Raw genomic sequence first — 21,821 nt, forward strand, 5'->3', positions numbered from 1 at the left:
ATGTGTCTCTGCCCCCCCCTTATCAGAAGCATATAGTACTCAAATTGCTCACATGGTGTACTGCCCACATGTTAAATGTAACCCTCCCTTAAAGGACACCACAATAGTGTATAATGCATCACATGTGAGCTAGATACCATCAAACAGGATGCCTCACAAGATCTGCACATCAACAATGAGAGGGACACATGTAGCCATTGGCCTACATCAGGGCCTATGTCTCCCTCATAGTGCTGAACAGTACAAACCTTACTGTTGTGCAGGTAAGCTGTTATGTTACAGCATCTGCATTTTACCTGCCATAGCATAAACACCTCCACACATTACCCCAGACAGTATGCATTTGTTGTCTGTTATACTGATTAGCTGAATCAACTACACCAACACAGTGACATGCAGTTCAATAACCATGCAAGAGAACTGCATTTCTAATACATAAAATCAAAATAATATTAGTCTCCAATTACTCTCTTGACTGCATGTGTATCTTACAGTATTCCTAATTTCTTTAGGAATACCTCACTATCCAGGCTGTTCTATGGAAAACCTTTGTAGAGTGCTGAGCATAATAATGGCCACAGACATTTATATCATGAAATCTCGAGTCTCTAAGCATGGTCATTATGCTAATGAGCCAATTTTGATAGAATTTTCCTGAATCAAACTTTTGTCTCATTATGCACTTCACATGCACTTCACCAAGGCTGCACTAAGAGGCTCCTACCACAATGTGCATGCACAGGTACCTGAGAAGTGCTTTACACATGTGCAAGCAGGTTGATGACTGAAGATGGAGGGAGGATGGTGAAAACTACTGCCATCTTATTACTAAAGTACAGAAATATATTATATGTGGGCCTTGTAATCCTGGTATACTCATTACATGCCATAGTTCAAACCCTAACACAATCATGTATTTTCACACTAAGTAATAGTGGCCCCATGAATAGTCACTCTAATGAGGTGGCCAGCGATGTGATTCACATGATGACATTAGCAACTTGCATGGATAGGATTCTTCTCCCATTCATGCATTTTGCTTGTGGCATCATATGTCACAATTTTTATCTGGATTGTGACCTGCTATATAAACAAAGACATTGGCAACCGTCAAACTGGACCACATGCAGTTTGGGTTCGTGAAGAGCCAGTCTTGTCTCCTGAACCTGATTGACTTCTTCCAATCAGTCTCCAGAGCAGTGGACAAGGGTAAGGTGGTCCACACAGTCTATCTGGACCTCGCCAAGGCCTTCGACACAATCCCCCACTCTGGAATCATAGATAAACTTAGAACCACAACAAATAGTAAGTAACACCAAAAACCAACCAAGTCGACACAGCAGGATGACCAATAAACAATATCATACAATGTCCATACGACTGTATTAATTTCAAAAAATGAGGGACGGTGAATACAAATTGATTTATTCCAAGGTGGAAAAAGACTGATATCACAAACACAAAACCCACAATGGAAGTCACAGCAAAAAATGTAGTTAAGTGCTTTCCCCTGGAATCAATCCCAGGCTTCTTCAGAACATTTTAAAAATAAGCAACCCCGTGCTTAAATAACCACTCATAATGTCATGTGACCCCCACATCATTGATCACAATAGTTCGTTTAAATAAAATAAGTTACAAACTTTCAATCCATTAAACACCCAAACCCACTATTAAAAAATGTATTATTACAATAAAAATACAAACGTTTAAGTTGATCTAATACAATATAATATTATATAACATATAAGAGACCTGGAAACCACCCGATTTTAATAAATTAAAAAGATGTATTTACAAAATAAATAAAAATGTGTTTGATAAACATTGTTTCTTATGCAACATATCAGAACTAATGGTTAAATGAATATTAACCATTCCTTACCAAAACCCTTGATCATAAAACAAGTTTAAAATAGACAACAAAATGTTGAAAAGTACAAGTTAAAATAAAAGATTATCCTACTTCCTACAACCTGGCAGACCTTAATTTGAGAACACTACTAATGTTGATGTTGTCATTTAACCCCGGGGTCTTGCCTGCGTCCAACTTCAGTTGCCACAGCAACTCCCTGTATTCTACTTTCGTCTCCCAACTTCCACCCCTGGGGTCAACATTCACTTGCTCCAACACAAAAAACTTAAGAATCATGTTGGGACATGAAAGGGAATGTTTAAAAAAGGCATTAGTCTCTTTTCTTTTGTTAACATCGTAAAGATGTTTGTAGACTCTTCTATTCAGGTGCCTTTACGTTTTCCCTATATAAAAACTGGAACATGTAACACACATACCTAAATAAACCACCCCTTTTGATTTACAGTTAAAATACTGTGAAGATCTTATCTGAAACTTCCTGGAAGGAATAAATAAAGTTGACTTGTTGAACATAAAAGAACATTGATGACAGGACCCACAATTAAAAGTACCCTTCTTCTTTTTACTATTACATGCCCGCTCTCTATTGCCTCTCTCCAAATAATCCTTAAGGTTCAAATCTCTTTTTTTAACAAACCTAGGTTGAACGGGTATGTATTCTGATATCTCTTCGTTTACTCGTAATACGTGCCAACATTTTTTAATAATTCTTTCAGTCTCACATGATGATTCAGTAAAAGTGTGGACAAATGCTCCAGTCTTGTAGTCCAAATCAGAACCAGCTGTCTCTATAGTGGTTTTACCTTTCCCAATAAGTGGATAATATTTACTTTCCCTATTCTTAACCACTTCTTCAACCAGTTGATCAATAAGTTCCCCCGGATAACTCCTTTCCAAAAATAAATTTTTAATGAAAAACACTTCGTTCATAAATTCATCAAACCTGCTTGTCATTCTGGAGGCCCTTATTATCTGCCCCTTCACAATCCCCTTTTTTTGGTACAAGGGACGATCGCTGTCAAAATGCAAGTACATATTAGAAAAGGTCTTTTTACGAAATATTTTGGACTGAAAACAATTGTTTGTCATGTCTTTGTATAAAGTAATGTCCAAATAGTCTAACCTTTCCTCTCCAACATTAACAGTAAATCTTAAAAAATCTGTTGTTTTGTTGATATAAGCGAAAAGTTCTCTAATTCATCCTTTGTTCCCTTCCATAACAAACAAATGACATCTAAAAATGTAGTGTACTGCACTATGTGATCCTTCCAGTCTGTTTCAAGAATAAATCTCTTCTCCCAGTAATATAGTACACAATTAGCGTACAAGGGGGCACAAGATGCCCCCATAGCTACACCTTTCTTTTGATGGTAGTATTTCCCATTGAAGTATAAAAAATTGTTTCTAAGGACTGTTTCAGTGAATTCCATCACCAAATTAATAGATTTATTGTCTAACCCTGATTCACCAACCAGAATGTTAGAAAACCATTCCATTCCTTCTTCGTGAGGAATACTTGGAAAAAGTTCTATAACATCTATGGTAACCATTAATAGTTCTTTATCAAACAAATTTCTGTTGCTCTTTTTCAAGAACTCCCATGAGTCCTTACAAATGTGCTGTATTGAACCTACAAAATTCTTAACTGTGGCATCCACAAATATAGCTAATGTCTCGGTAATACCACCAGCCCCAGCTACAATGGGTCTAAACTTCATATTTTCTATACCTTTGTGCATCTTGGGAATGCTGAAAATTGTAGGTAATTTTGGTTTGTCTACCTTCAAAACATTATACAGTCTTTCATTGATGGTACCTTGTAACAAGTGGTCGTACAAATAATATTTTATTTTAGCATAAGCTATGTTAATCTCGTTGCGAGAGACCGATTCATACTGATCATTGTCCTGTAATATATTGTGCAAATGAATCTCATAGTCATTGTTGTACATCAAGACTACACCCCCCCACCTTTGTCAGGTTTCATGACCCTACATCTGTGTTCATTGAGAGTATCCAAAACTTCCATATCTTCTTTAGAGAAATTATTCTAATTTTTCTTCTCTTTCTGCTTAAGAAGCCCGATTTCTCTCTCTACTAACTCCTCAAAAATTTGTGTTGGAGCAAGTGGATGTTGACCCCAGGGGTGGAAGTTGAGAGACAAAATTAGAATACAGGGAGTTGCTGTGGCAATCAACATTAGTAGTGTTCTCAAATTAAGATCTGCCAGGTTGTAGGAAGTAGGATAATATTTTATTTTAACTTGTACTTTTCAACATTTTGTTGTCTTTTTTAAACTTGTTTTATGATCAAGGGTTTTGGTAAGGAATGGTTAATATTCATTTAACCATTAGTTCTGAGATGTTACATAAGAAACAATGTTTATCAAACACATTTTTATTTATTTTGTAAATACATCTTTTTAATTTATTAAAATCAGGTGGTTTCCAGGTCTCTTATATTTTATATAATATTATATTGTATTAGATCAACTTAAACGTTTGTATTTTTATTGTAATAACACATTTTTTAATAGTGGGTTTGGGTGTTTAATGGATTGAAAGTTTGTAACTTATTTTATTTAAACGAACTATTGTGATCAATGATGTTGGGGGTCACATGACATTACGAGTGGTTATTTAAGCACAGGGTTGCTTATTTTTAAAATGTTCTGAAGAAGCCTGGGATTGATTCCAGGGGAAAGCGCTTAACTACATTTTTTGCTGTGACTTCCATTGTGGGTTTCGTGTTTGTGATATCAGTCTTTTTTCACCTTGGAATAAATCAATTTGTATTCACCGTTCCTCATTTTTTGGAATTAATACAGTCGTATGGACATTGTATGATATTGTTTATTGGTCATCCTGCTGTGTCGACATCATAGATAAACTTACTAAGCTGGGCATTAATCCCTGCATCACTCGATGGGTTCCCAACTGGCTTAATGATAGAACCCATACTGTAAAAGTAGCCAACTCCAAATCCAGCTCCAGACAAGTGAGAAGTGGAATACCTCAGGGTTCACTCCTGGGACTGCTCTTGTTTGGCATCTATTTCTCTGAAGTACAGGCCAACACTAAGGGACTGGCTAACAAATGATGTGGATATTCTACAAAAGGGCCTTACAGAAACAGATGCTTGGTGCCAGAGCTATGGGCTCAAGCTCAATGCCAAGAAATGTATAGTTATCCCCTTTGGGAAAAAACATGTACCCGTGAATTACCACATAGGTGGCAGTACACTAAACACAGAAAGTGTGATAAGAGACTTAGGGTCACAAGTGGACAGTGGTCTCACCTTCGATAACCACATCGCCACAACAGTCAGGAAATCCTTCTATGTAGCACACCTCATCACTAAGGACTTTTCATCCAGAAAAAAGGAGGTCATTGTCCCACTGTACTCATCCCTCATTAGACCCATTGTAGAATACAACACCCTGTTTGGTATGTACCTCTCAAGACATCTGCAACAACTAGAAAGGCCACAAAAAATACCTCACTAAAAGAACCACAGGCCTAAAGCAGATGCCCTATGCTGACTGTCTAAAAAAACTCCACCTATACTCTGTCGCATATCGTCTACTCAGAGGCGATCTCTGCTTAACATACAAGGCCATGTTAAACCCAGAGCTGTTGGACATGCTACACTTAAAGAAATCCCAATATCTCAGAGACACATGCTCCAGGGATCTAAACCTTGTCATCACAATGAACAAAACATGCTGGAGGGATAGGTTCCTGACCCAGAGACTCCCCAGACTCTGGAATAGACTGCCCATACATGTCAAGCAGAGCACCTTTTTGGCCCTCTTCAAAAGGAACTTTGATGATTGGATGGGAGATAGAAAATTCACCCCGGGGATCATGTCAGTCACCTTGCTAAGACAGGGGTCTAGGGAATTAAATACTGTGGGAGGAAATAGCCAGGGAATTGTTATGGCTAGGCTTGTATAGGCCCTAGCTTATAGCCTAGTACCAACCTATGAACCTATGGCCATGGCTTCTGAAGGCACTGAGGATGTCAGGACGTCCAGGTGGTCTTCCAGAGAGAGTAAATTATTTTCTACACTTTATGTACAGAGACCACCAGGAGCACTTGTATGGGAGACTTTTATTAGGATACCCAGTACAAAGCTGACACTTGGCATTGCCATGCCTTGACAGGGTGGTAACTGCTGCTACTGACATCAGCCTCTGTTTTGAGCAATGCTGGCTTCACTGTAGAGGGCTGGGGAAATGTCATTCTGATCGGTTTAACTAATGCAAGAAGAGGTCAGAGAATGTGCATCTGAGATGTATAGTAAGATTAGGCCTCTGCCCTCTTATTTTAGATAATAGTAAATGGGCCCTTGCTGTTATTCATACTTGCATTTCTTACTTAGTATTTTTTCAACTTAAGTGCAAATTGCAGGGAGTAAGCCCATGTACCAGAGGAGAATGGATCATGTTTTCTGAAGCTGGGGTCAGTATGATGCTTGTCATCTTATAATCAGTTCTGCATGTCATAGTAGCATTATATTACTCATTACTATAATTATGTATAGGTATCAATAACATCCACATGTTCCCCCTTTTTGACTTTTTTTCACTTCCATTTCCACTTCATTTCATTGAATTAATTTTCACAGGCACAGTGCTGGGAGCCACTTATGGTAATTGACAACTTTTCTCATACTGTGGCTATGTTGCACTTTTGCAGGTGCAGTACTATGTAAGGGTCGGTAAAACCTGTCTATGGTCTATATATGCTGCCTTGCTAATCCCCATGCACACCCCGCATACTTAGGGGATCCTTACAGCCAACATTTGCAAACAAATACCTTGCTCATCTTGCCTGTACAGCATACACACTGCCACACAATGCCTAACATGCATGGCAATGTGCACAGTAATATGCTGTGGGCAATGCAACAGGACCCATACAGCAGCCCATCATATGCTCAAGCAGGTACTACTTCCAACTGTCATATTGAGGGCTAATGAGCATTATGACATTTTGTCCCATGATGTGCAGCATTATGGTGATATAACACCATATGATGACAGCTGCATGTGTTTCCAGTCATTATTGTGTGGCTTAGGTACAGCTAATGACATCATATCAGTGTTGACCAGCATGCATACATACATACTAAAAATTTCCAAATACACATGGCTATGTCTTTGTCCTTCTCCTGTGCAGCATACCCAGTGGGGCACACCTATATGCACATTATCCAAAAGGGACATTTAATATTCTGTACAATGTCATCGGTATCAGCCCTGGAACAGAGCCTAGCATCTGTTTAGTTCACCTGTAAGTACATGTAAAACTGGTCATCAGATGAAGACTGGATGCTAATATTTTTTATCTTTCTCTCTCTTTTGCTATCCTTCTGTTATATTTGTTTTCATATTATTTTTTTATTTCTTTCCCTTTAGGTTTTTATTTCCTGTAGCATCTTCCAACAGTGGTCCCAGTAATACCACTGTGCCCAGTAAATTGGAGGTATCCCTGGTGGCCTATGGTGGTCATTCAACACAGTGGAATACAGCTATTCCCTTGGGTGACATAGACAGTGGGTCACATTTCATCACCCAGCAGGAGTTATAGGATGTGATGGGAGAATATATGGACCAGCCACTTGATGCCCACATTAGCCAGTTGAAGAGGGTCTTTGTGTAGCTTGCACAATTCCACCACTGCCTGGCATGACCTTGCATGCCATCTGAGGTAGGCCACACTGGGTAGGGTAATGATGGTCGTGAGTGACCTCTTCCTGGGTCAAGCCAATACAATGTGGTCGGAAGCTGGGTCCCCATATCATCCTTCATGGTGTTTCTCTTCATTGTGTGCTACAGCACCCCTGTATTTGTCCAGTACTCTCCATCAAGACTTGCCCTCCCTCTGTCAGTGTTTCTGGATATCAATTGACATACCCCCACATGTTAGCACCTTACCCATTTACATTAATCTGAGTTTTCTGTTTAATGTTCCCCTGGTTCCATACCTTTACCTTCTTTCCATCATCTGCCTTCCCTTTACATTTTTCCCTTCCAGCCTTCTTGAAAACAATCAATGGGTACTTATCCACCAAAAATATACCCTTCATCCCCCTCCCTCACACTTCTCAATTTCCTTTTTTTGCATCTTAGTATATGTATTCCTGCTTGCTCTTCCCCCTTTTTGACTTTCTTATATTTCCATTTCCTCTCCATGTCAGTGAATAAATCTTCATAACAACATTACTGGAAGCAACTTATTGTACAGTTGCTAAGTTGTACTTGTGCACATGATGCTTGCATGCATGCGCTGTGTTCATTACTGCTGTTAAAGTCACCATTTCTCTCCCCAATGACACTGTCTTTTTGTGGGCATACTTCTTAATTACTTAGTGCCAGGTTGTGAAATTCCTTTCTCTTAACTGAAAAATTACCCTTGACCTACTGTATGTTATGCTTCTCATCATCTTTACAGTAGCCCCTGTATGGTTGTGTAAGGCATGTTTTTAAATCTCAGGGCAAATTAATTTAGACATACATACATACATATATACAAATATTTCAAGCATGGGCATTCATGCCCTTCTAGTTTGCCAATATACCAAAACACTTGTTCCCATAATAAGTGTCCAGGCTGTTCTTAAAAATGTCTAAACTAGAACTTGCTTTAATGTAATTTAGTAGTCTGTTCCATGCATCAGCTACTCTGTCAGAGAACAAATTAGTAAACTTCTCATTCCTATAGAATCTTCTACATAGGTTGTCTGATAATTCTCTAGTCCTTTTTGATAACCCCAAACATTCCCAGAGGTATTGTCTCTAAATGCCCTATACACCTGAATAAGAACTCATCTTAGATATATGTAAGAGACACTGTACAAGTTCAGATATTTTAGTCTTTCATAATAACTTACATTTTCACATCCATGAATGCCCTTGGTATACTTGCACTGTACTCTTTCCAGTTTATTCATGCTTGTTTTCTTAAAGGGTTTCCATATTGTTTTTTCATACTCAAGTTTAGATCTAATGTAACTAACAAACAATGACTTCATTATTTTTGTTTTCATAGACTTTATAAATCTTTTTATACAACATATAGTTCTGTAACTATCATTAATTAATTGATGGATATGATTAGAAAAACTCATAGCTGAATCTACCTATATACCCAGTTCCTTAAATAAGTCTAAAGTTTCAATCACTGTGCACTATATTAAATATTCAGCTTCCAATTTATGTCTCCCAAATTTCATATGCTTAGTTTTTGTTGTATTTGTCAGCATATTATTCTCCTGTGCCCAAATGGTCAATTTAGTCAGTTATTTTCCAGACATACTTTATCTGTAACACATGTAATCAGTTTACCCAATTTCAGATCATCTGCATAGACTATAGAACACCTCAAATGAAAAAGTTAGGTCTGAAAGATACAATGTAAACAAGTAAGGGCCTAGGACAGAGTCCTGTGGGACACCCTGACTATAACCAAGGATTTCACTGTCCAGTTGCTGCATGATACTTGCCATGTCCTATTTGTCAGCCATGCAGCTATCCATGTTATCAAGAGTACATCAGTAGATAGTTGTACTAATTTATTGATCAGTGTTTTGTGTATGACCCTGTCAAATGCTGAAATTAAATCTATATATATATATATATTACATCACAGCACAATTTTTCATTCATAGCTGTTATTATATTGTTATAGAACATCATGTTACAGGTGGTAATAGATCTGTTTTCAACATATGCATGCTGATGTATGGTTTCAAGTCCCAGCCTATCCAGTTCTGACAATAATGTATCTAATATCAACTTTTCCATTATTTTTCCATAACATGAAAGTAGACTTAAGGGTCTATATGACTCTGGGTTTGTCCTACTCCCCTTTCCCTTAAAGACAGGTTTAGTAATCGCATGTCTCATATCTTGAGGAATCTCTCCATATTTATATAACCTAGTGAATAATAGATATATTGGTACTGTAAGTTCTTGCTGAAGTGTTCTCGGGTCATTGTTACTAACTCTGTCACCTCCCTGTGCTTTGTTTGGATACAGTTTGCACAGTTCTTTTTCAATATAATCTGATTTGATTCCATTTTCTGGGGTTACCTGAATGTTACTAGAACAACTTATCCCCCTTTTGTGGAGCCAAACTGCTTTGCATAAGATTTTGTAAATATATTTATAATCTGTTGTGTCTGAGAATACATTTTACAATTTGCACACAAGTTTATCAATTTGTGTGTCTTTACTCCTTCCACATCTTATGTATCTATAAAAAAGTTTCCTATTATACTCAATACCTGCTAGGGTTTTTTACAATCTGAATCAGTTGTTGTTCCTGAATATATATTGTGAATAATTTCTTTACTAATGATGTTGAATCATCCTGTCTGTTTCTGGTAAATTTAAGTCCACAACTAATATTATTCTCCCCTCCCGTGTTTCATGCAAGAAGTGTATGGATTCTTCTAGGTCATCTGCATCTGACTTTGGTGGACAATACACTCCAACAATTGTCATGTGTTCCAGGGTTGTCTTTACTGTAACAGTTACACAGTCTATAGTATTGGTGTTATCACTGAACATGCAATAATCACAGGTCTCATAACTATCTTTAATCCCTATCATAACACCTCCAGCTGATTTTTTGTTAGAATGTCTGTTACAGTAAAAACATTTATACCCTGACAGAGCTGGTTCCCAGTCATAGTTCTTTAACCATGTTTCACAAACAATAACAGCATCAGTCTTGTGGGAATGTAGCAAATTTTCCAGTAAAAAAAAATGTTATTATTAATGCCCCTATCATCAACAACCATCAGAAATGCTTCCATTGTTGCTATCTGTGAACTGTTAAATTTTCAACCTGGCAAAAATCCTGCTTAGTGTTTGTCAAATAATGCAAAATATCTGCTGCAAAAATTATCTTCCTTGATTTTGACAAATGCATGCCATCCTGTCTGAACATGTGTGCCCAAAACTAGGCATGGATGCTCTACACATTTCTATTTTTTAAAACAGGACATTTTTTCCATGTAGGTATTTACCCAAAAAATCTTTTCATTCACAGTGACCTGTCTATCCTGTCTATACATGATTTGTAAAAAATATGTCCTAACACCAGCACAAGCTATACTATGTAGGAATGCTGTCAGTTCCCTACTAACAGTTAGAGAATCCTTGCAGATGACATCATTTGTACCAACATGAATAAAAACGGATCTGTACTTCCTTACTTTAAGGCATTCCAAAGCTTGTCTCTCATCTTCTATTTTTGCTCCTGGCAAGCGTAAGACTATTCAATATCCATTATCTTCTCTGCAGATATAAGTATCAGTTCCTCTAATAATTGAATCTTCAATTACAAGAATATCTTTGCTTGCCGCTCTGAAGAATCTTCAGCTTCTGAGATTCAAAGATGGTTGCCGTTCTGTGAACATTACTAGACTACATCTCTTCAGAATCTCAAAGGAAAACTTAACCCAGAGATTATATCATAGCCTGCTTACTAACAATTACTAGAAATATAAGATCTATCCTTGATTTAGAATCGGAGAATAAGCGGATAAAGCTGGAAAAAAGTAAATCTTGCAGGATTACAACTGATTAGCCAAAACTGAAGTGACTCACAAACAAAGGAATTGTATCCTCAGAAAGTCCTGTACAGTTATACTGAAAGAACACAATCTTACACTGCTGCAATATGTCGAAAGAAGACAAAAATATGGATATAACAATGACAAAAACTAAACTTTCTGAATTGTCATCGCCTGAGAAAGACAACTTCAAAAAGACAAAGGGTTGTAAAACAACAAGAACCCTTAAAGACTGGAAATAAAACTAAACCTGAACAACTGGCAAACATGGAAGACATTAAAACTGCATTATTTCCTATACAAGAAGCTATAAATAAACTGACTAGCCAAGTCCAAATCTTTGGAGCATCATGCAGTCAAATACTAGAAAGAATGGACAAATTTGAAGCTAAAATCTCAGAAAATGAAGATAAAATAGCTTTGCTAACCAAGAAAACAGACTCACATGAAACAGATATCCAATCTATGCAAGCTAAAATAATTGACTTGGAGGCAAGATCCAGAAGAAACAATATTATAATTAGAGGAATACCAGAAAATATACAATACAATGAACTCATTCCAGCTATTACACAAATTCTTACAAATCTGCTTGGTGATGCTGAAGCTGCAAAACAAATAACAATAGAAAGAGACCATAGAGCCCTGAGAGAAACATATGCTTCCAATGTACCAAGACCAGTTTATGCAAAAATTCTAAATTTTCAAGATGTGAACAAAATAATATTAACTGCTAAGAAAAATGGTGGGTTGGTGATCTGGAATAATAACAGTATTTCTCTGGCTCAAGATTTGCCCATACAAATCAGACAAGCCAGGCAAGCACTTTCTCCTTATTGTAAGTTTCTAATTGATAAACAGATCAAATTTCAGATGAAATATCATAATTCACTCTCATTTCATGTTGAGGGAATGAAATATGTGGTTACAAACAAAAAAGAAGCTAGATCTACCTATATGAAACTTTTTAAAACTTTACCTGCTTCTGAGGGCTTGTCTTAATTTCCATTGTGATCAGCACATCGTATGAGGTCGGATTCACATTTTACTGTTATCCCTGGTCTGAGATTTCCATTATCTGGTGTCCTGTGCATGTTAGGCAGTTTTTTATCTTAACAGCGATCTAAATGTGGGCTTCGTGGTTCGTAGAAGCCCTTCTGAAAATTTATAGCCCATGATGCGTCCATTTTGAACTCGAGGACAATCGAAGTGACTTTTTTTTTTTTTTTTTTTACTTCCTGGGGTCGAATTTTGTTGTGGCACATCCAGAAGTTCGTTCGCGAAACCAGTCCCCCTTCGCGAAGCCTATAACCAGCGAATAGACTTCTAAACCAGTAGGAAGACCTGCAAGGACATTAATAACATCAAGTAAATGTAGAAAATGTCAGGAATATTGTATTTTCTTATTAGAGAAACGTAAACATACATAATAATTTTATATAAACCTGAGAGGTTAACTAAATTGTGCTTTGATGTCATGCTAGAATCTGGACTTAAATAATGACTATCATATTAACTGATAGGGAAGTGTTCAAGGAGAATGTTTTAATTTCTATACAGATATTCACAACAATTTACTCCTATATAACTATAGTTAAAGGTTTTTTTTTTTTTTCTAGACAAATTATCTGGTAAATACATTAGTATAATGAATGCATGCATGACTTTATTATAAGTTTAAAAGATGTGTTACTGGAACTCTTCTGATATACCACAGCTTAGAATAACTTAATGATACTGCTCAATGTCTGCATTTAATACTTAAATGTTATATGATAAATTAATGTATGCAGTAATGACTAGAAGGGTTTTTTTTTTTTCCTATTCAATTACGGTTGCAGTTTTGATGTTAATGTGTGACCACATAGGACATCAGATGGATATGTTGGATCTAATGTTCTGTTTTGGGAGCCCTTGTTTAATATTGGGTTAATGTGGAATAGTTTAAATACCTATTATTTAACACCTGTCAAATATCTCTTCAGTTGAGTTATGACTAAGGCGGACAGAGATTTGTATCTTGCCTTAGTCATTGGATAATTAACTATCTGAATATCTAACATACTGAAAATTAGGTCTGAAAATCATTTACAAGGGGATCCACTTTTACAGTGCTTATAACATAATGAGTAGTTTAAGTTCAAAGGAAGATTACATTGTATAGCTACATTTTATAAGGGCATTATTCCTATAGTAATAAGTGACTTTGTGATTCAATAATAACTTAAATAGTACTCTAGTAAATACTGTGAAATGTTATGTGTGACAAATGACAAACTACAGATATCTTTTAATTGTGTTTTTTCTGTTTGAATCATTGTAACTTAAATAAACATTAGGGATGTAGTGGTTAAGTAGTGTTTGTTAGGGAATGAGTAGATTAGGCTTTGTAGATTTAGTAATACTTTATTTAGGTCCAGTAGTTTATTCATTTTTTATATATATTAACGTTGATGGTATATACTTCCTTAGGATATTAATTAAGTTAAGTTTGAATGGTGTGAGGGACCTATTAAGTTCCTGGTCCAGAGGTTTAGTGGATAGGCACTGGGAGGGGACGGGAATTTCACAATGCTTTCACAAGTTGTATTCACTAAAAACTCAACTAACTAGAAAATATCTTCCAGATATTTAATAGCTTCTCATAAAATTAAACTTTGGGAATGTGGGACATAGATTCATGGAATATTAAGGGAATTCAAAATTTGAAAAAGAGAAAATTATGTCTTCATATATTTCTACAGGCTAAGGCGTCTTTCATATTACTCCAGGAAACACATATGTCAAATGATCAATGGATAGAAATAAAAAGAAAAAAATGGATAAGAGAAATCATAGCCTCTGAAGGGAAGACCAATAGTGTGGGGGTGGCAATAATTATTAAGAAACAATATCAAGACAAAATTTTAGAATTTAAAATGGACAAAGAAGGAAGATGGTGCTATGTGATCCTTTCGACAACACTGTATGATAAACCCATTATTCTTCTCAATATATATGAATCCTGCAATAATCAACATTTGTTCTTTGCCACAATCTATCCTATATTAACCCAATATAATAATCATTATATAATCATAGGGGGGATTGGAATGCATATCAAAACCCGGATTTGGATGAATCAAATAAACATAGAACATATAATAGTCAAGTGGTGTTAACTTTAAAGGAACTTAAACATGATTACAACATATGTGACCCCTTCAATTATTCTAATAAGACCCCTAATTCGAACAATTTTACATTTTATTCAAGTTGTCATAAAATGTGGTCTAGAATTGACTTGTTTCTAATCTCTGAAACACTGATTAATCTTGACCCACAAATAGTTATACATGCTCGGTACTTATCAGACCACTCAAAAATTACATTAAGATTTACTAACAATTCTTGGCATAGTTTATCACAGAGGGGTTATAATTGATCATTAAATCCAAATCTATTAAACAAAAGAGAAATTACCCAGGAAATACAAGATATTCTCAAGTCTGTGTTAGGTAAGATAGGTGATCATCAACACACACCTGATATTGAATGGGCAACTGCTAAAGCACAAATAAGATGTATTTTCCTTCAAAAAGCCTCCTATTATAAGAAAATTCAAATTAGGGAAGAACAAACCTTGGAATCTAAGATTAAACTACTAGATCAAGAACTAATACGAAATCATAATGCACAAACAGAAATAGAACTCTTAAAATGTCAGAAAGATCTATTTTTTATTCAAAAAAGTAAATTATCATTTTATGAAACTAAGATATTGGCAACCTATGCAAATCACATACAAACTCCATCAAGGGCGTTAGCAAGAATTATTAATCAATCTAAATCACCCTACCTAATTACGGAATTGTACTATGAAAATAAAATGTATACAAAATCTAAGGATATTATTAACATTTTTGAATCAATATATACTAAAATCTATGGAGAGCAAACTGAATCACCTACAAGTAGAAATTATACTGATTTCCTACAAAAGATTAATTTCCCAAAAATTGATGAGAAGCTACAGAGAGATTTAATACAGCCAATTTCTATGGAGGAAATAACATCAACAATCAAAACTTTGAAACCACATAAAGCTCCGGGCCCTGATGGACTTATGGCAGAATTTTATAAAACTTTCGGTAATACGCTTGTTAAAATTTGAGCACATACATTGAATTATATTATTAATAATAAAATCAATGATTTACATTTCAACGCATCCAAAATAATCTTTATACCTAAAGAAAATTCAGATCTTCAAAACCCAGACAATTATAGACCTATATCACTCTTAAATGTTGATACAAAAATCTTGACTTCCATATTAGCTACTAGATTGAAGAAAATAATGAATTCAATTATTTCCAATGAGCAATCAGGGTTTTTAACCTCTACGCAAACTAGTGATAATACCTTAACACTTCACACTTTAATCTCTTATGCTAATCAAAGGAATTTAAATATATATGCCCTTATTATAGATCCACAAAAGGCATTTGATAGAGTTAATATACAAATCTTATTTAATATTTTACCTTATTTTAAAATACCTCAAGAATTTATCCTAATATTACAAACATTATATGAGAACCCTTATACTACCTTATTTATAAATAAAATGTTTTCTAATAGAATTCAAATCAAGAATGGTACCCGTCAAGGTTGTCCTTTATCCCCTATATTATTTAATTTATATTTAGAACCTTTATTTCTTCATATTAAACAGAATATATACCACAATGCCCCAGTAATTTATAGTACCAAGATTTCTATGGCAGCTTTTGCTGATGACCTAAATATCTATTGTACAACACCTGTTTCTGATACCAAGAGATTACTATCGGTGATTGAAGAATTTCAATTAATATCAAATTATAAAATAAATCTAAAGAAAACAAATATATTTCCCTTGAAAACTCTGAAACCCTTCTCACTTTTACCCCTGATTGGGCAAATAAAATCTGAATAGAATATTAAATATCTTGGTATTACCTTTTCCACAGACAACAAGGATTTCTATCTCAATAATGTTAAACTGAAATGGAATCAAACTTCATTAGACCTAAGGAGATGGAATAACCTGAAATTGCCTACATTACCAAAGGTATCAATTATTAAAATGAATGTATTGCCCAGAATGTTATATATCTTTAGGTCCATACAAGTGTTAATTACTAATAAATTTTTCAAACAAATGCACATTGAACTTGCTAAATTTATATGGGACCCAAAGAAAACTAGGATATCCTATGATAAATTGGTAACCCCGAAAGATAAAGGTGGTTTGGATTTACCTGAGTTTGGAAAATACTATTCAATTATTAATGCTAATAGACTTCTAAGAATTGCTAACTATGATATACAAAGCACTACTTGCTCCCCAAATTGGGTAATACTGGGTTATAAACGTGGAGCATTTGAACATAAATCCTAAAGCTTTACCTTTTTTAAATAAAGAAACTATTAAAACATATGCCCTAATGGACCACATTAAAATTTATATACTATTATTGCAAAATCTTTTTAGATCGTTAAATTTATTTCAATATATGATGCTCCTGCAACCTTTCCATAAAAATCCTAACCTAAGAATTAATAATCAACTTATAAACTTAAAAAATTTCCCACTAATAATAAACTTAACTTTACAAGACATATACCCATATCTGAACTATTCTGCACATAATCTAAGGCAAGAAATGAATCTTCCTGAAGCATATTTAGTTATATTGAGACAGATTAAAGAACTAGCTAGTGGTTACTTTACAGACTTATCGGTGGATCAAGAGGTATTAACAAAATGCTCCTTGCTATGGCAAGCTTTAGTACAAACGACCAAATATATAATGTCTACCTATAAATTGATAAAAGATATCAAATTTCATAATGACCTTCTCATATCGAAATATTGAAAAGAAAAACTACCTTTGGTTGAAAATAGTAAATTCATAAATGCAATTAAATTAACAAAAGAATCTATTTCCCTTCATAAGTTAACTTTTACTCAACTTATGATATATAATAATGCATACTATACACGCTTTAGCTTGTATAAATTTAACTCTAAGAATTCTCCCAAATGTCCATATTGTAAAGACGAAGTGGTGGACCTCCTGCATATGTTTTGGAGCTGCAAATGTATATATAAACTTTGGAATTCCCTAAGACTACAGTTGCAAAAGATTGGATATCAGAATTCAACATTATCTTGGGAGTTTACAATATTACACATTCCTCCAAACAATATACCTAGATCCCAGGTGATTGTACTCATAAATATTTTCTTATTGTTGAAGGTCTATATAGCTACAAATTGGTTGAACCCAATGCAAACGTCTTGGGAGAACTTCAATATCTTAGCGATAAGACATATATTAGCTCATAAACATGTTATCAGTAACCAAAGTAAACATCCAAATAACCTAAAGATCTGGGAACAAATTTTTAACATTATATTAGTGTAAGCTAGTGAAATCAGGATATCCCACTATTATTTTATTTTCTTTTAAACCAGAAAGTAATACTTTTAGAATAACCTTTAAAATTGTATGGAAATATATTTAGATGGGAATTTTGTGGATATCTTACTCAAATGGTGAAAGCATTTATGTAAATATTGTATATTGTATTTTAATGTTTGTTAGATAGTGTGTAGAAATTATTTGTTTTTTCTCTTTTCTGTTTAAATATGTATGAAGAAGTTAAAAATAATAAAGATTTATTATTGAAAAAAAAAGAATCTTCAGCTTCAAATACAATAATATCTGCTCTATCAATTGTTATGAAGGACAGATCTTCATCACCATTAGTTTTATCAACTCAAGTGTTTTCATTGTATATTAAATTCTCATCCAGCTGGCATTGTAAATCCACAGCTTGAGCCATGTAGTCAACATATGTCTTTCTCTTCTTTTTTCATATAGTAATGTTTTATCAATCCTTCCACATTCAGTTTTGATTTCTTCCTTTTCACCTGCCCCTTGCCTCTTTTTTTTTCTATCTACTCTGTTGGAAAAACAATGCCTTTTCCTGTAGACTGAAGGTTTTCTGATACAAAAATATCACCATTCATTGTAACACATGTGTTACATAACACAGCAGTGTCCTTTTTACTACGTATTCTCTTTCCTTTACAGTCATTAATCAGTTTCTTTTTCTTCCTTGTTAATTGTTGTGAACTTTTTCCTTTCTTTTTTTGTTTCCTTCTAAACAAACTGGATCCTCAGATTGCTGAATACTTGCATCCAGAGTTTCAAAGTTGTCAGGGGCATCGTCTTGTTTCATAAGGGGTGAATGATCTTTGCAGAAAATAGAAGCATCATTTCCTAAATGTGTTTTATTTGTTCTATGCCTGATATTATTTATTTCATCAGTCCAGACATTAATATAAGATACAACAGTTTTCCAAGCCATACAAGTGCAGTCACCATCATTAAGCCTAGATTTACTTCTAACAATGGTAAGCAAATCATCCAACTTTTAACATAAGGAGCACAGATCATAAGTGTTATCAGGTGTTACCTTTAAATATACATAGCATTTATTACACTGTACAAGATATTTGTGCATTAGCAAATCGTTAATTGCATACTCATTTAAGGAATCCATATTCAGCTTCAAACTAATAAAATTTTGCGAAAGAAAAGAATAATCAAAATCAGTCACCACAGAATTCAGGGCGGCTGCAGTGGTGCAGCAGTTAGCCTTGCCACCTCACAGTAAGAAGTTCTCCGTTTCGATCCTCAGCTGGGGTGCCTTCTGTGTGGAGTCTACATGTCCTCCCTGTGGTTGTGTGGGTATCCTCCGGGTGCTCCGGTTTCCTCCCACATCCAAAAGACATGCTCTAGGTGGATTGGACACTCTAAATTGGCCCTAGGTATGAGTGTGTGTGTGTGTGTGTGTGTGTGTGTGTGTGTGTTTGTGTGCCTTCTGTGGAGGGATGGGTGCAGAGCTGGCAACTTGACACTGTAAAACTCCACTGCCAATCATGAGTGGACAGGTGATTGCTGTGGTGACCCCTAAGCGGGAAAAGCCAGAAGAAGAAATAACCACAGAATTCAAAGAGAACTTAAATGAACTTTTATGACAAAAAAAAATCACACCAGCACTGTACAACTATATAATAAAGTAAGTACAGTAAAGTTGTTCTGACCATACAAGTTCTGCAAGCCAGATAAAATTGTAATTCCTTTACATCACTCAGTAGCTTCGGCTCACTATCGCTCGCAGTCACACTTCTTTTTACCAGTAAAGATCAATAAATCACAAACCAAAGTAGGATTGTTTAGATATATATGCTCAGGCTTTTCCTCTCCACACTCTGTGTGACTTTATAGCTGTCTAGGCCCATTGGGGTGGCTAGAGCTTGCCTGTCTAAAACCTATCCCTTTCTAACAACCAACAGTGACATTAAAGGTAAAACAACAAAATATGAATCAAAGTAAATATTGTTAACAAGGTACCCCTTCTTATCTATAAGCAGTGAAAAACAGTGATAACAAATGCAATATAAATTCAAATACATTTTTTCTTACCACTTAACTCCACAGTAAATCACAAACCAAGGTAGAATTGTTTAAATACTGTAACATCTAAGCAAGCCAAAGGTAACCAAATACTCTTGATAGAATGCCTAGCTACAAACATTTCCTGTATACTTCTAGCTGTAGTGTGCCAATGTATAAGCTCAGGTGTTCACTTCAACCTTCCATGCAACCAGTGCCTTTTCAAATACTGCCAAGAATTTACGACCAGACTGTGGGTCATATCTGTACTGCAGTAACATCATATGAAATTATCTGTCACATTTCTGCCTTGTACTTTCCTTAATTTTCTTTAACTGATACTGTTGATTCTGTGGAAAACATCTCTTAAGAAATGCTTCTACTAATAACAAATTGTAAGAAAGTCATGTTTTCATAACCCAAGATGTCACATCACTAAAAACTGATATCCACCCATCCATACATTTATAGGTTTTGCTTTGTGACTGGAATAATGACATGAGTTACTCAAGTTTCCTTTGCATGCAGTATTTCACTTGTTTAAACTCTGGACCAGCAATCTAGAATGCACTTGCTGTGCAAGTTGAAAATGTTGATTTTTACAGATTATAATAACCATGGGGGCTATTTTCATTTAATGTCTTGGATCTTTCTTCTTACAAACAGGATTGCACATTAAGGTTGCAAAGAATAAACTAAATGGGTATCTCTGTAATGAAACAAAAGTGATCCGCAAATATAATTTACTGCCCAAGAGCCACAGCACTAAAAATAAACAGCAATCAGATAGAATCAGCCATATACTGCTTTTCTGTCTGCAGATTGTATGTTGATTTTAAGATGTGTTTGTAATGATGTATCATGAAGCAGCTGACATTTTGACAATTGTACCATATATTTACTGTCTTGTTGGTGTGGAAGCTGCCTGTTGTGTGAGGTAAAAGGATGGAAATATGAAACATGAATGAATAGTTATGATCTTACAGACATTTATTACTGTATTCCACAGGAAGCATCTGTAGTTTTCCTGGAAGTGTTTCTGCTCATCTTTACTCTGTTGGAATTTTCCATCTGTATTGCGATTTCCATTTACTCATGCAAGGCAACATGTTCTTGTACGGACAGTCATGCTCAGATGGTAAGTATTTGTTTATTACTTCAGGTCATATGTACACATGATACTAAAAACAATTCTTTGATAGTTGAAATGTAGCCGGTAACTAGTGATTTAAGTGAATCCTGTTTCATTGACACAACACCTCTGTGAATTTGCACTTTTTTCCAAGGTGGTTCAGCCTTCAAGGTTTTTATATTTAGTAAAGAGATGAAGAGGTAAGGTCTACTGAAAGGGGTTGTTGTCTCTCCCTACTTTACCAGGAAAGCTAGCTTTTTTTTTGAAATATGATTTCAGACAGTAGCTCTAATATTGCTCTTAATTCCAAGTCAAGCAATGCCACCAGCATAGTTGAAGAGACAGAGAGAGAGAGAGAGAGGGACACAGAGAGAGAGAGAGAGAGAGAGAGAGAGAGAGTCTGACCGAGGGCATAAAATCTATATATATGACCTGCAACTTCTTTTTTTCAATGGAAATGCAACAATTTAAAATGAAAAGATCTCTGTAAAATCTGCAACTGTTTCTTTTTAATGAAGATGCACCAAATGTGTTAAATGTGGAAAGATACATATAAAATGCAATTTTGTTTTTTTCTTTAAAGATGTAAAAAGAAAGAAAATGTGAGAAGCTGGGCAGAAACATGCAATCTTAAATGTTATAGACAGGTTACATTGTCTTCAGTGACAGGTAGTGGTAGAATCAGCTATTCATTAGACATTGTTTTTCTAATGCCATTTGTCTGTTTAA

General features: G+C 35.1%; 1 protein-coding gene across 4 annotated transcripts in view; it reads left to right on the forward strand.

The window, feature by feature from the left end:
- Positions 1 to 21,821, forward strand: part of LOC122793621 (membrane-spanning 4-domains subfamily A member 4A-like) — a 562,524-nt gene that overhangs the window by 465,862 nt on the left and 74,841 nt on the right. For all 4 annotated transcript variants that reach the window (XM_044061808.1, XM_044061810.1, XM_044061807.1 and 1 more), the window contains one exon: positions 20,970 to 21,098. In XM_044061808.1, coding sequence (XP_043917743.1) covers positions 20,970 to 21,098 — 129 coding nt within the window. The remainder of the gene's footprint in view (positions 1 to 20,969; positions 21,099 to 21,821) is intronic.

This window comes from Protopterus annectens, chromosome 2.part0 (genome assembly GCF_019279795.1).
Source record: "Protopterus annectens isolate FY-2018-M chromosome 2.part0, PAN1.0, whole genome shotgun sequence".
Classification (NCBI taxonomy): domain Eukaryota; kingdom Metazoa; phylum Chordata; order Ceratodontiformes; family Protopteridae; genus Protopterus; species Protopterus annectens.